Source organism: Phoca vitulina, unplaced genomic scaffold, assembly GCF_004348235.1.
Source record: "Phoca vitulina isolate PV1807 unplaced genomic scaffold, GSC_HSeal_1.0 scaffold53, whole genome shotgun sequence".
NCBI lineage: Eukaryota > Metazoa > Chordata > Mammalia > Carnivora > Phocidae > Phoca > Phoca vitulina.
In genome coordinates, this window is record NW_022589756.1 from 10,339,546 (window position 1) to 10,353,552 (window position 14,007).

At 41.3% G+C, this 14,007-nt stretch overlaps 1 protein-coding gene across 2 annotated transcripts in view; it reads right to left on the reverse strand.

The window, feature by feature from the left end:
- Positions 1-1,640: 1,640 nt before the first annotated feature.
- PINX1 (PIN2 (TERF1) interacting telomerase inhibitor 1) overlaps positions 1,641-14,007 on the reverse strand; it is a 93,630-nt gene continuing 81,263 nt past the window's right edge. For both annotated transcript variants that reach the window (XM_032389076.1, XM_032389077.1), the window contains exon 7: positions 1,641-2,356. In XM_032389076.1, the coding sequence (XP_032244967.1) occupies positions 1,871-2,356 (486 nt within the window). In that variant the 3' untranslated portion in view covers positions 1,641-1,870. The remainder of the gene's footprint in view (positions 2,357-14,007) is intronic.

The following is a 14,007-nucleotide window of genomic DNA, read 5'->3' on the forward strand; positions in this document are numbered from 1 at the left end:
ACTGATTTTTATCAGTAAGAGAAGTTAAAGTTTAATAAAAAGCAAAAAAGACTATATATAATAAACATACATATATATACACATATATATAAAACTATATATATGTATATTTATTTATATTTATATATATATTTAAAAAATAGTTCCCTTTAGGTTTCATACATCCTGACTCCCTTCTGGAACTCTAGTTTCATTGACAAGATAGGACAAGCAGACATAACTTGAGCATGTGCCCTCTGTAAAGAAAATTGACTTTAAAAATCTTGGGTGTTTTATTAGTCTGGACCATAGCCTGGGATTCTAAATTCTGGGAGCCAAGATAAAACTAAGAAACCAGACCTCAGGCTCTGAATTCATGACTTTTCTCTGTGGGATGTGTGTGTATGTGTGTGTTTAAACAATAAGCACTCTTCAAAATCTTTAAGGGACTTAAAACCAAACATTCTTCATATATTTTCTCAATTCTAAGCATCTCAGGGCCATGGTTCATATGTAATGTATGACCACAAGAGTTAGAATCAAGGGCCAAAGGTCATCAGACCGTGCTAATCTCGAAATCAGGGGGTAGAGCCCACCGCCCCCCACACCTACGGTCACAGGTCCAGCAGAGTGGGCCAAGCAGTGCGAACTGCAAGAGGGCACGGGGAGCAGGCAGCTAAAAGGGGGTACAAGAAAGCTGGGGGCTGAAAATAAGAGGAGAGCAGGGAAGAGGGAGTAAAGGGGCAAAGAGATGAAGAGGGAATAGATGGGGAGCAGAAAGAAGGCAGAGGAGGGCAAACAAGCAGGGAAAACCGTAGGGCCGGACCTCCAAACTTTAAGCGTTTTCTTTTTGTGTCCCAAAGAGGGCGTGAGGGGCTCTGAAGTCAAGCCGCACAAGGAGAGATTAACCAGCACACAGGGAGACTCGCCAGGGCATGGCAGAAGGCAGGATAAACACAACGGGGTGATGCCATGTGGTTTGAGCAGCACGGAAAGATACCTTTTATTATGTATGCAATATTTATCCTTTTAAGTACTTTCATAAGGCAGTCCCAATCTAGAAACTGCCTGATTTCCAGAGGAAATTAATTTCATGACCTGAGATTCTCAGTATTTTTGAGCCTCCTGAGGACCTCCTCATCATCACAAATAAGGCCAAGCCCATGACAGGGGACTATCCCCAAGCACCACCACATGGAAACAGCTCTGACTGCCCACACTCCGTGAGGAACAGCTAGCTGGCTAAAAGGCCTCCTGGGAGACCTGGAAGGTTAAACTGTCCCCGGAGTTAGCTTGCTTCGTAAACTTTGTCTTCTTGGGGAGAAGACCTCTGAACACACAGCCACCATCGCTCAGTGGAAGAGAGGATATTAAAAAATCTCCCCATCAAAACCAAACTAAGCCAAACAACACTCCAATTTGGGAACGTAATCATATAATACCTGCTTGGCAAAAATGTATGGTTGGCTATAGAACAGAAAGAACCATGTAAATTCAAACTATTGCCTCTTAATCCTTTAATTAGACTGAGTCCTTGAGAAGGAAGCACAGTTCACTGTTACTGAAGGAAATCAAGAGCAAAACCAGACTGTGACACCTACACACACGTAACAATGTATTCAAATAAATATGAGTAAACACTCAGGCTGAAGCGTTCACAGTCTAAAAAGAAATTTATTTGTTTATGAGAGCCATGATTTGGGACATTAGAAAGTTCTCCAGGGATGTGTTGGGAAAAATGTGGTGAGAGGGCGAGACTCAGCAACCCACAGGCATGTCAAAAGATGTGCACAAACTCTCTTGGGTGAACTCTGCTCTGACTTCAGGCCAAAGGTGTTTACTTGCAGGGCCCTGACAGCTGAATGGCTGGAAGGCCCTGGCTCGAGAGAATTTATTCGGAACCTTTCTTCTTCTTCTTCTTCTTCTTCTTCGTCTTCTTCACTGGTATGTCGTGTAATGTAGCGTCCACTGCTACCTCAACTTGCTTTTGTAGCTTTTTTTCTCTCCTTTTTTTGGGCTTTGGGGTAATGTCCTGGTCATCAGGGGGCCACACACAATCCTCTCCATCCTCAGCAGAAACACCAGAATTCTCATCCCAACAAGGGTCTCCGAGCTGCCGTTCAACTTGGTCTCTCTTCTTCTTGGCCTGGGGTTCGGTGTAAGTCTCCATATTTTTATCTTTTGCCCCTTTCTTTCTCTTCTTTCCCCTTTTTCTTTCTATTCGGTTTTCTGCAAGGTCAGGCCCTGCTGCTATGACCTGTGGCTTATTCTTTAGCTCCGCCATCCGCTTGGCAAAGTACTCCTGGATGGTGAAGGCACTGGTCGTTGTAGTGGAGGATACATTCCCATCTGGAGTGGCAGGGCTGGAATCATCATCCTAAGGTGGGGAAAAAATTAAAACCAATTAAGCCTCAACTGTTGACTCCTCACAGCATCCTGGAGGACTGAACATGGAGCTACTTGCACTGGGCAGGAGGAGACCAGGCTGAGCGCCCAGCTTCCACCATGTCTCTTTATCTCCCCTTTGGTAGAGCTCAACTGCAAAGCACAGAACAAGGTGGCCAGACACTTTGGTTGAATACTGTATGTATTCAAACAGACATAAGCTAACTTTATAAGTGAACTGGCAAGTCACCTACATGGAATTCTGAGTAAAAAGCTGCTTAGCAACAATGTTATTATACCTGATGACTAAGTACCTAGAATCTCCCTTAAAGGGGCGCCTGGGTGGCTCAATCGTTAAGCGTCTGCCTTCAGCTCAGGTCATGATCCCAGGGTCCTGGGATCGAGCCCCGCATCGGGCTCCCTGCTTGGCGGGAAGCCTGCTTCTCCCTCTCCCACTCCCCCTGCTTGTGTTCCTGCTGTTGCTCTCTCTGTCAAATAAATAAATAAAATCTTTAAAAAAAAAAAAGAATCTCCCTTAAAAACATAGGGACACTAAAGAAGATAGCAGGAAGGGAAGAATGAAGGGGGTAGAAATTGGAGGGGGAGACAAACCATGAGAGACTATGGACTCTGAGAAACTGAGGGTTCTAGAGGGGAGGAGGGTGGGGGGATGGGTTAGCCTGGTGATGGGTATTAAAGAGGGCACATATTGAATGGAGCACTGGGTGTTATACGCAAACAATGAATCATGGAACACTACATCAAAAACTAATGATGTAATGTATGGTGATTAACATAATAATAATAAAAAAAAACAGGGACACTGAAGTCCTCCAGCTTTGTGATTTTGTCGGACACCTATTTCAGCTCTGTTATGGATTACACAGGTCTCTGTGCATTGACCAGGAAGCATAGATGACACATGGATATGCTAGCCCTTCCTGTAACAGGAGCCCAATGCCAACCCAGAACTGGGTGTGTCAGGAACACCTGTGTCCTCCACAGGCAGAACGTGGTCCTCCAAAAGAGAATGCATCAAGGTTGGAAGTGCAAGTGTTCCCTCCTCCACCCATCAAGAACAGGTTAGCACGGGGAACCCTTCTTCCCTTGGCTGAGGGAGGGGAGAAGGGAGATGGCCCCATCCTTACTCCAACCTGGATTAGATACTCATGGCTGTGTTAGTCTTGTTTCCAAATGTGAAGAATTACTCACTCATGACAGCTGGGATTAAGTGAGGTTTACATTTTAATTTTAAATAAATGCATTCAGCTGTAAGGCTTCAGAAGCGAGAAAATTCCTAACTTAATGGCCTGGGATAAAAAAATGAAATGCTACTATCATCATATGGGTTGTGGCTGGCTGGCAGCAAGAGGATGAAAATGTGTGAGAGAAAACTAAGTACCTACAAGATGAAGATTATAAGGACTATGCTTTATGTAAAGTCAATGTTTAGAGTATGTCCACAGAAACTTTTTTGAAATAATCAAGCCATTAGACAATAATGCTAAACCTGGGTTTTCATAATAACCTGGCTTCTTTTCATATTTACTTATTTGCACAGAAGAGACTGGTTGTTCGACCCTTTCATATTGGAAGGGTGGGAAAATGCTTTTCTGAATAAATCCGTTTCCAAATTAGGATTCTACATATTATTCTGAACTCAGGTAAAGTTCTGCCTATGCAGCTAACTTTATTACAAACCAACACATATAAATGGACCATGCATTTTCTTGATACAGAACTCAAAAACCAGCTCAGTGGAATCAACGTAGCATCCTTTTTGAAATTCCAGCAGAATCAATACTCCATCAATGAACAACTGGGCTTTGAGTGGCCACTGCCCCAGAGAGCTCTAACGAAAAGGTACCTTACCAACAACATCACAACTTATCCAATTAACACAAACCTTATTTTACTCAGAGCTAATAACACAAAATTGTGTGGTCAATTTTTTAAATTTCAAAATGTAAAATGCAGAACATATGGAATAAACCAACTAAGCCTTAGGAAGAAGTTCAAATGTTACCTATCAGCACTCAATTCTAGCTGCAATCCCATCAGGTAATTTTGCAAAAAAATTAAAAACAGCTGCCCCAGGAGAACGAAACAAGGTCCCTTGTGTTTTTAATTCCTTAACTGTTGAAAAAGCTGAATTCTGCATAGCAGAATGAGAAATCTTCTCAAGGTCTCCTGGTGCTAGCTAATCCCAGTTTGATGGGCAAGAATACTCTTGCCTTCCATTTAAGGGCACAGAGCCACACCCAGACAGTAGACAGTCTGTGAAGGTGGCCCATTTATGGTCTCATTTAGTTTCACGGCATTAAAAGGAGTTTATCTTATGCGGGCCAACTCTTCTGGTGTCTGAGGAACTGAAATTTAAATTATATCCTATGGCGCCTTACCTTGCTCACCTATGCATTACCTCCTGAATTCCTGCTTTTAACAGTTAAATCACAGGAACTAATTGCTGGTATTAATCACACTTTTAATTATTAGGAAATATAAGACTATCTTTGAGTCACTTGTTGAATTCAGCAGGCCTTTCTAATTCCAGAAAACAACTATGGCTCATGATCAACTCCTTATGGTGATAAGGATTTTAATAACCACGGGCCACTGCACACCAAGCTTAGCAGGGCATGGAGACAAGCGAGAGGAGCCAGCACCCAAATCCTATTTATCTCAAAGAAAGTGTAGGTAAAACAATGGCTTGCTGGGGAGAGCCATTTAATGCCAGGTGCAGCCACCCTCCCACACTACAGGAATGTATCTGTTTTAAAAGCCACAGAAACAGCAGGGATCAGTCGCAGATCTGATTCTTGTAGGAGCAGTGCCCAGGACTCCTACATCATAAGATCATGTTTTGATTTTATAAATCATAAACCTAGTTTTACTACAGCAATTGTAATCCCTGTATTCTATATTCTTGGCCATAAATATGAAAGATATATACCTTTTTAAGAAAACGAAAACTTTTCATGTTTGGTCTTTATTTCAAAGTACTGAAAAAAAGCAAGTTACTTCTAGTCATTTGAAACAGAGACAATTTCTATCTTTCCACATTTCCATTAATCATATAATACAACTTCAAAAAAAATCTGTAATGCCACACGTGACTTCTACTTTGTAAACTTTGAGAACGCACCAATTTGCTCACAGTGTTCTAAAAACTAGCCAAATAAATGACAAATAGCTTGAAAACTTCCAGCGCCATACAAAATACTACCAAGGGAGGTGTAGTTCTTACTAAACATTTGATTTAAGCTTAGGGATTCAGGAAACTTTTTTTTTGAATTCTAATTCTTGCTGTTAACTAATGAAGGTCCTTAGGTGAATCCCATAGCTTCTCTAGGCCTGTTACCTATTATCAGGTCAAAGAAGTAGGTTAAAGGAGGTCACTTCTAAGGTCCCTTGAAGGTCTAAAACTTACTGATCTCTGAAGAGACATTTGTGCTGGCCATTCCTCAGTGATGGAAGAGAGCAGAGAAGGTACAGGGAGGCAGTACAAGCAGGCAGAAGAGATGAGCCCTGTTCATAGCAAACCACCACCGCAACTGTCAAGCCGAGATGCCACAGTGAGACCAACAGGCCCACAGCCTACCTGTGGAAAAAACATTTCTACACCACCTATGAGAAAGCATGCCAGTCGAAAAGCAGATCCAGTAATACCATTCAGAAGAGCTGAAAGAGCCAAACACTATTTTGTACTGAAGAGTTGTTAAGAATGTGTTTAAAAGGACACTATACAGAGGCTAAAATCAATAAAAGCAACAAATTGGAGCGACTATTAACTGAAGGACAGATCTATTTTACACCTATATCCTGGAAATCATCCCAAATACTTCTAAGGAAGGTAGTAAAAATCTAAAACTTTAAAAAATGATAATAAATTCTCTTTTTGTACTTAACAATTTTGAAGGTTCTCTTTTTCCATCCCTTGGGTTGAAAATCTCCACTGATCCTTCACATACCCTAAATTTGTGTTTTCCAAAGGCAGAGCATGGGGGAAATGCTAATGATTTTACCCGACTGGAATCGAAACTGTGGTGGGCTTCTGGAATGAATAATGGGCAACTACTCCCTTGGGTTTTATGCCTCCACAGTCTAAGATTCTTTAAGTCCCGGCTTGAGTGGGCCAAGAGTTTTAATAGCTGCCTAGTAATGGCATGTGCAAGGCGAAATGCAGGCTTTCACTTGGGTCTAGTGAAGGATACAGGTGGGAGAGTAGTCTGTGTGGGAGCTGGGCTCTGCCCCATGGAACCCCCCAGCCTTTGTGTTGACCACAGCCTCCTGTCAGTTCCCATGGGGCAGGGACATGTCCGAATTAACTGTGCATGTCCAGGACCAAGCAGGATACCTAAGATAAGCTTTGCAAAGAAAGAGGTCCGTGAATGAGGAGGGGAAATGGTAGGGGATTAACAAAGCAGTTTTAAAACAAACCTCTCCCTAAATTTGTAATATATCCACTGTATTGCCTTCCTTTTCATCAAGGGTACATTTAGAGTCTTGAAATTTTTTCCACGTATTTTAGAACCTACTCTTTTTAAAAATATAAAGTGCAACAGCTTCTTGTGTTGTTCTGTTTCATGAGTTAACATTGTCTGTTCCCAGAAAACCTCAGTCTTCTCATTTCTCTCAGAGCTTATAAAAGTACGTGTTAAAAAAAAAATCTGATAATCGGTTTTCCCAAATGATAGCTGGGGCCTTAATTTCTATCCAAGCAATAAATATTCTGTGGGTTGGAACTCAGGAGGACCTGTTTCTCACTTCACAGAACCTCAATGGTTTAAAGCCGGAAGGGCCCTGTGGGAATGTTCCACTCAATCACAGAAGGAAACCTGACCCAACGAGGCCATATCTGGGTGTACTATAGAAAGCAGCCATCATTTCTTAGATGCCTTCAACATGCAAGTCACTTATTATCATAAGTCAGCCCATGTGACCCTTACAGCAACCGGAGGAGAGGCATTTTCTCCATTTTACAGATCAAAGCACTTAACTGCAGAAGGTCTTGGGCCGCAAGGCTGCCAGACACAAAGCCCCTTCTCTTTCCACGACGGCATCCTAACTTTTGGCCTGTGTCACACAGACTCACTTGTCACTGTTGTTCTCTTCAGAAATCATCCTAATACCGAAATGCGTTATCAGTTGGTCATATAATCCATGGACTAAGGTCCATGCTCAACTTTGACGAGGGCAGAAGGTAAACTGATGCAAAAGCTTCATGTAGAAAAAATGTCACCAGAAATAGATACTACTTTCTAAACAGGACAAAAACAAAAAAACCCTTATGTAGTTTGTAGTTTATATAAATAAAAAATAGCCCAAAGCCAGGCTGAAGAGTTTTATAATTAGTCAAATTAGCATGTAAATTCACTTAGCAAAGTGTGAGGGTTTTGAAGCAGGAAGTAAAAGCTGAGTCCAACCTTCCACCTAAGGCAAGACTCCCTCGTGGACAGATGTCTTACGACTTCCAGCCAGACACCTCTAATACAGACAGCGATTACTTGGTGAGGCGGGCAGTCCCTCCTACCATTAACTTGCTTTGTCTCCATTTTCCCAACAGCAACAGTTAGATTCCAGTGGTTCAAGCCTATATACTTGTGCCATCCTGAAAGCTGGAGAATCTTAGGACCTAAACCTATCTCTGGCAGTTCTGAATTACCACTGGGATTGGGAGCAGCGGGACAGAATGGATGCAAAGGAAACAAGACCTTGCAAAGAGAGATCCTTAGGACATCAATTATAATATACCACAATCATGTCAGGTGCCTGAAAGATGCCCAAAACTATGCATGTCAACTTTTCTCCAATGTCCACAGAATTGTGAGTTTGTTCTTTGTTTCTCTTAGAGCCTCTCTAGAGGCTCTGCAGCTCAATGAGCTATCTGCTCAAGCACCTCTGGGTTCACAGTCCTCTGTGCCTTTCAAACATGTATACTAAGATGGATTAACAGCAAAATGCCCAAATAAAAAGGATTCTCTTTATTGTTCTCAGGAGGATGTTGTTAGTATCTTTCAGGGCAGGAAAACAGAACAGTTTGGGTTGAGAATTCAGTGAGGTGTTTGGGGCAATTGCACTATAAATATAAAATCTTAACTTATGATAGATTAGGCCAGCGATGGGGTTTCAAAGGTAAAAGTCTTTCAGCTCACTGGCCTCTCTCATATGTCACTGCTCATCTTAAGTGACAAGATGACTGAAGCCTTTTGATTTCCATGTTAAAACACAAGAGGTCAGGCTGCAACAGTAATCCTTCAATGAACTTTCCTCATCGAAAGAAAAAGTAGACACCCAGAGCTCAAAAGTAATGGATTTAGCAACTGGAGTTACTAGCTCTGACAGCTGGTGCCTATGATGAGCAAATGCTCATTTCCACTCTTCTGTCGTCAGCTGGGGCTGGAGCAGTCTGCAAAGTTAAGGAAGCTTGGCCAGTGAGTGCTTTGGAAGAACATTTTGTATCTTTTCCAAATTTTTCAGCAGGACAGTTCTGACAAACACAAATTATGTCTTAGATGTACTCCTGGGATGTAGAAATTGCACCCATTCATTTTGGACAGAGATAAAGTCATGAAGTGATTTCATCACTTACAGGATGAAGGCACTGCTGGAATATGTACGCGCTAGAGCCTCTGCCAACAGATGGGGCAGAAAGGGCTGACACAGTCACTCATTATGTGGGCCAAGGATGCTCTTGCAGATCCTTTATACATAGTCAGGTGCATCACCTTCTTGAAGATGGAGTACAAAACTGCCTCCTTCAACAAGGCTGATCCCTTGTGAAACATCCTCTCTTGTTTACTGTCTGTGACTAGCAATTAATGAGTTAACTTCTATTTTCTGATTTTTTATAATTCGCCGTGTAAGCATCTTCCCAGGGAAATGTTAAGTTCCGTGAGGACAGAGACCATTTCTACTTCATTTATATTCGGCACACACTCTCCAAGGAGGAACCACCACATGGTAAGTGCTCAAGGAGAGCACAAAAGACACCAAGCCCATGCAGATTAAGGCTGGGAGATACCCTCACTACCACCCACTGAGCCGTAAGCTTTGTATTTATTGGTAGAGATCTGTCTGCACGCTGGGCAGGCCTAATGCCTAGAAGGCGCTTGGAAGGACAGGAAGGAGAGAGTCAGCATTTTGCAGTATATATTCTTCCCATCCAGATGAAACCATTCCCTTCGCATCAGATGCTGCCACGCCTCATGGTGCACCCTGCTTCTCTAACGACTTACAGTGATCAGCCAGTTACCTCCTGTGGCCCTTAGGGATTCAGAGGAGCTCAGTCAATAGATGCACACACTTCTCTGGTCTGTTACTCCACAAGTGACTGTAGTCACCTCCCAGGAGATAATTGGAAAAAAAAAAAATATGTGCCATGTTGTATGAGAACTGTCACATGCACTCTGTGGGACTGGCAGAACACAGCAACAAAACAGCCTGGATGGGCTGAATTGTTCTTGTCATCAAAAGAAAAGGCTGGACAGCAAGAGAGTGCTAGGGCACATCAGAGGCAAAGGTAGGAGCTTATTCTAAGACAAACAGCTGGATGAAAGTTTCACTATAAGCCCCTGGCTGCAAGTTGTTAAGGTACAGCCTATGTTGTATCCTGCGCTGAAAATACAACGTGGGAAAGCCCGTTTCTAGAGAGTCATCAGAATTCGTTTGTCTCCAAAGGTTAAGCTAAGCAGTGATCAATACTGTTAGTCAGAAAGCAGGAATTGTGCCACTGTGCCGACATTTCTCTCCTTGCTTTCCATGTACCTTTTGGTTTCCATATAATTGAAGACATTTAGTGTTTTCCTGACAAAGAGCTGTTTCTGCACTCACAAAAAGTTTATTCAAATGTGAAATCTTGTGTGTGTGTATGTGTGTGTTTCAAGATCTCCATCACTCACATCTGGAGTTAGGCTAAACACACAGTTTCAGTTGTAACCAGCCTTAGGGAATCTGACTGGGAAACACAACTGCTTTTAGTATTAGAAAGCATCGCAAGAGTTAAGAACAAATACAAAATCCACCTGACTGAAGAGAAATTTTGATTAAAAGTTGGGTTAAAAATAAAAAATATAATATTGGCAGTAGAATTACGCAGCAACTCAACTGGAAAATACCTAGACTCACTGTGTATGGGGGGGGCAGGTGGGCAGGTGTGCACATACAAACAGGTTCTAGGAACCCAAGGCATGTATTAGAAGCCCACTCTGCAGGGGCTCCAGGAGAGTGCTCTCTGGGACAGGGCTGGCAAACTATGGCTCATGGGCCAAATCCATCCTGCTGCTGATCTCTGAACACCTCGCAAGTTAAAAAAAAGGGTTTTACATTTTAGGGGTGCCTGAGTGGCTCAGCCGGTTAAGTGTCCGACTCTTGATTTCAGCTCAGGTCATGATCTCAGGGCTGTGAGATCAATCCCTGCGTTGGGCACTGCACTCAACACAGAATCTGCTTGAGATTCTCTCTCTCCCTCTGCCCCTCCCTCCAATAAATAAATAAATGAATAAATAAATAAAATCTTTTAAAAAAGGTTTTTACAATTTTAAATGGTTGGGGGAAAAATCAAAAGACTATCTTATGACTTGTAAAAATTATGTGCATTTCAAATATCAGTGTCCATAAATAAAGTTTTGAATTTCATCAGTAAAGAATTTGTGGAAGTTTGTTTTCTCTCTAGTATATAAACATAATAGATGCTAAGTAAGTATTTGCTGAACAAATACATGAATAAATTTATTATCAAATATCTGCTTTTGGAAGTGTTAGATGCTTTTGAAGTATACACACATACACACACATATACAGACACATATACATGCACATACATATGGAATTGGGGGGCTTTGGGTTTGATGGGAGTTCTCAATGTCCATCACTTGCTACCTTCCTGAATTAATGCTGGTGAATGGTAGAGAGGCTGCTAACTGCTGTCTGATTTCAAGCAGCGAAGGATGGTAGACAAGGAGAAAGTCTGGTGATGAAGTGATCGGACATCAAAGAGAACTCTCAACACCCTATAAACCTAAAGAGATAACTTTCTAATAATTAGGCATTAGAACTTTGCTTGGAATTTACAAATTCAGACAAATAAATGGACATCTCAGAAAATAATGGAGAACTGGAAGGGACAAAATATCTTGCTCTGCACTGAACAACAGCAGAGCAATACAAATGATGCCGAATTCCTCATATGAAGGCCAATGCTAACAAAGCTGTTCATTTGTTCTTCTTTTTTTTTTTTCCTTTTGCCTTTTCAGCTGCTCCAATTACCATTCATTAAGAAAAGCCATCATAAACATGTTTTAAAAGGATGATTCTCTATGGCAACAACTTCTCAAGTAACTGACATCAAAACTACTGAAAAGAGTCATAACCTCTAGGGAAAAAGAGGGGGGAGAAAAGAGGAGCAGGTTTCCTGCCCCCCTGAAAGGTCCTAAGGCTTGGAAAGTTGCAGTGACTCATGAGACATTTCACAACATACTAGCCCTTATAAGATAAATGAGGCTCCTCCAAAGCTAGAAATGATCAAGGTGACATAGACACCAACTTCTTTCTGAATGAAGTCTAAAAATAATCCAAACTGACTATATTTTATAATTCTAGGTCAACTGGTTCTCTTCACTGCTCTCTGGAGCAGGACAAGTAGCTTTTATCCGTAGTTGAAGGCTAGTATCTGAATCTTGAAGAACAGAAGCAGAGGCTACCTGAGGATCTGTCTCTTCCATCTTTACTCCACAGAAGACTTGAAAATTGCTTAGGAATCATGAAAACTCATGCTGACGCTCCTTATTACAGGAAGCATAGCATTTTTTGAAGAGTTCAGAGAACCTAGTACTTCAAAACTAGGATTAGAGGAGGAATAGTTATCTGGAATAGTCAAGATTACTTTCAAGAGAAAGGTAAATTAATTTAGGTAAATGAAGTCACTAACAAAACAGAGTCCCTTCCCTCAGTTCTTGTGTATTATATAAGGTTAACCCTTCTATACTCTTTTTAATTGACCAGAAATCAAAATAACAATTAAAAGCATTTAAAAATGCTCTTTAGGAGTAAATCTGGTAAGGCAAAATAATTCTATGTTTAAAGGATATTTAAGTTATTAGTAAGAGTAAATTAAATTCTGAACTCATTGAATCATGTAATAAAAGTAAATGACACAAAAACACGATCTTGAAAAGGCTCAAGTCCAAAGATTTGGCCATCCCGTCCCTCATGAACAGCCACTGAACAGCTACTATTTACCTGACCAGGGTTGGGACCTAGATAAGGAGCTCTCATCCCAAGGGAGACAGACTGTAAAAAACTAGTATTAATAAAAAATGAGACCTAGGTAGATCTCACGTAAGTGGTCTTCCCACCACCACAACAAAAATTAAAATTAAAAAAAAAAATACACTGGGAGAATTTATTTTTAGAATAAAGAGAAACTAAATGATAAGAAAACCAACTACAAAACTCAGTTCAACAAACCCCTAACTGATTGAATGGAGACCATAATTCTAAAGCGTTCATAGAAAATAAATTACCCATCAGGGAAATTCAAATCAAAACCACATTGAGATACCACCTTACACCAGTTAGAATGGCAAAAATTAACAAGGCAGGAAACAACAAATGTTGGCGAGGATGTGGAGAAAGGGGAACCCTCTGACACTGTTGGTGGGAATGCTAGTTGGTACAGCCACTCTGGAAAACAGTATGGAGGTTCCTCAAAAAGTTAAAAATAGAGCTACCCTACCACCCAGCAGTTGCACTACCAGGTATTTACCCCAGAGATACAGATGTAGTGAAAAGAAAGGGCACATGCACCCCAATGTTCATAGCAGCAATATCCACAATAGCCTGTGGAAGGAGCCGAGATGCCCTTCAACAGATGAAGGATAAAGAAGATGTGGTCCATATATACAATGGAGTATTACTGGGCTATCAGAAAGGATGAATACCCACCATTTGCATCAACATGGATGGGACTGGAGGGGATTATGCTAAGTGAAATAAGTCAACTAGAGAAAGACAATTATCATATGGTTTCACTCATATGTGGAACATAAGCAGTAGCATGGAGGACAATGGGGAAGGAAGGGAAAACTGAAGAGGGGAGTATCAGAGACGGAGACGAACCATGAGAGACTATGGACTCTGGGAAACAAACTGAGGGTTTCAGAGGGGAGGGGGGTGGGGGGATGGGATAGCTGGGTGATGGGCATTAAGGAGGGCAAGTATTGGGATGAGTACTGGGTGTTATACGCAACTAATTAATCACTGAACACTACATCAAAAACTAATGATGTACTGTATGGTGGCTAACGTAACATAATAAAAAACGAAATTAATTAACAAAAAGAAAATAAACATTATTGCTACTATAAACACAATCCTTCTGTGTTATTATGCATATTAAATACAGAATCAGTTTTATGCAAGCTATAATAATTTTTTTTATTTTATAAGGAAGAATGATAATATCTTAAAAGTTTAAGCAAAAAAGTACAAGTAATGCCACCTCCCTACCTGGTTCCGTAAAGTAAGCCCTGCTTCTTGTTTTTGTCCCTAACTGGCTCTGCGTCCGTGGAGATGCAATGCCCTATAGCACAGTGCTTCTTAAACTATCAGGAGTGAAGGGCCCATTGTTTTTCTTTTTAAAAT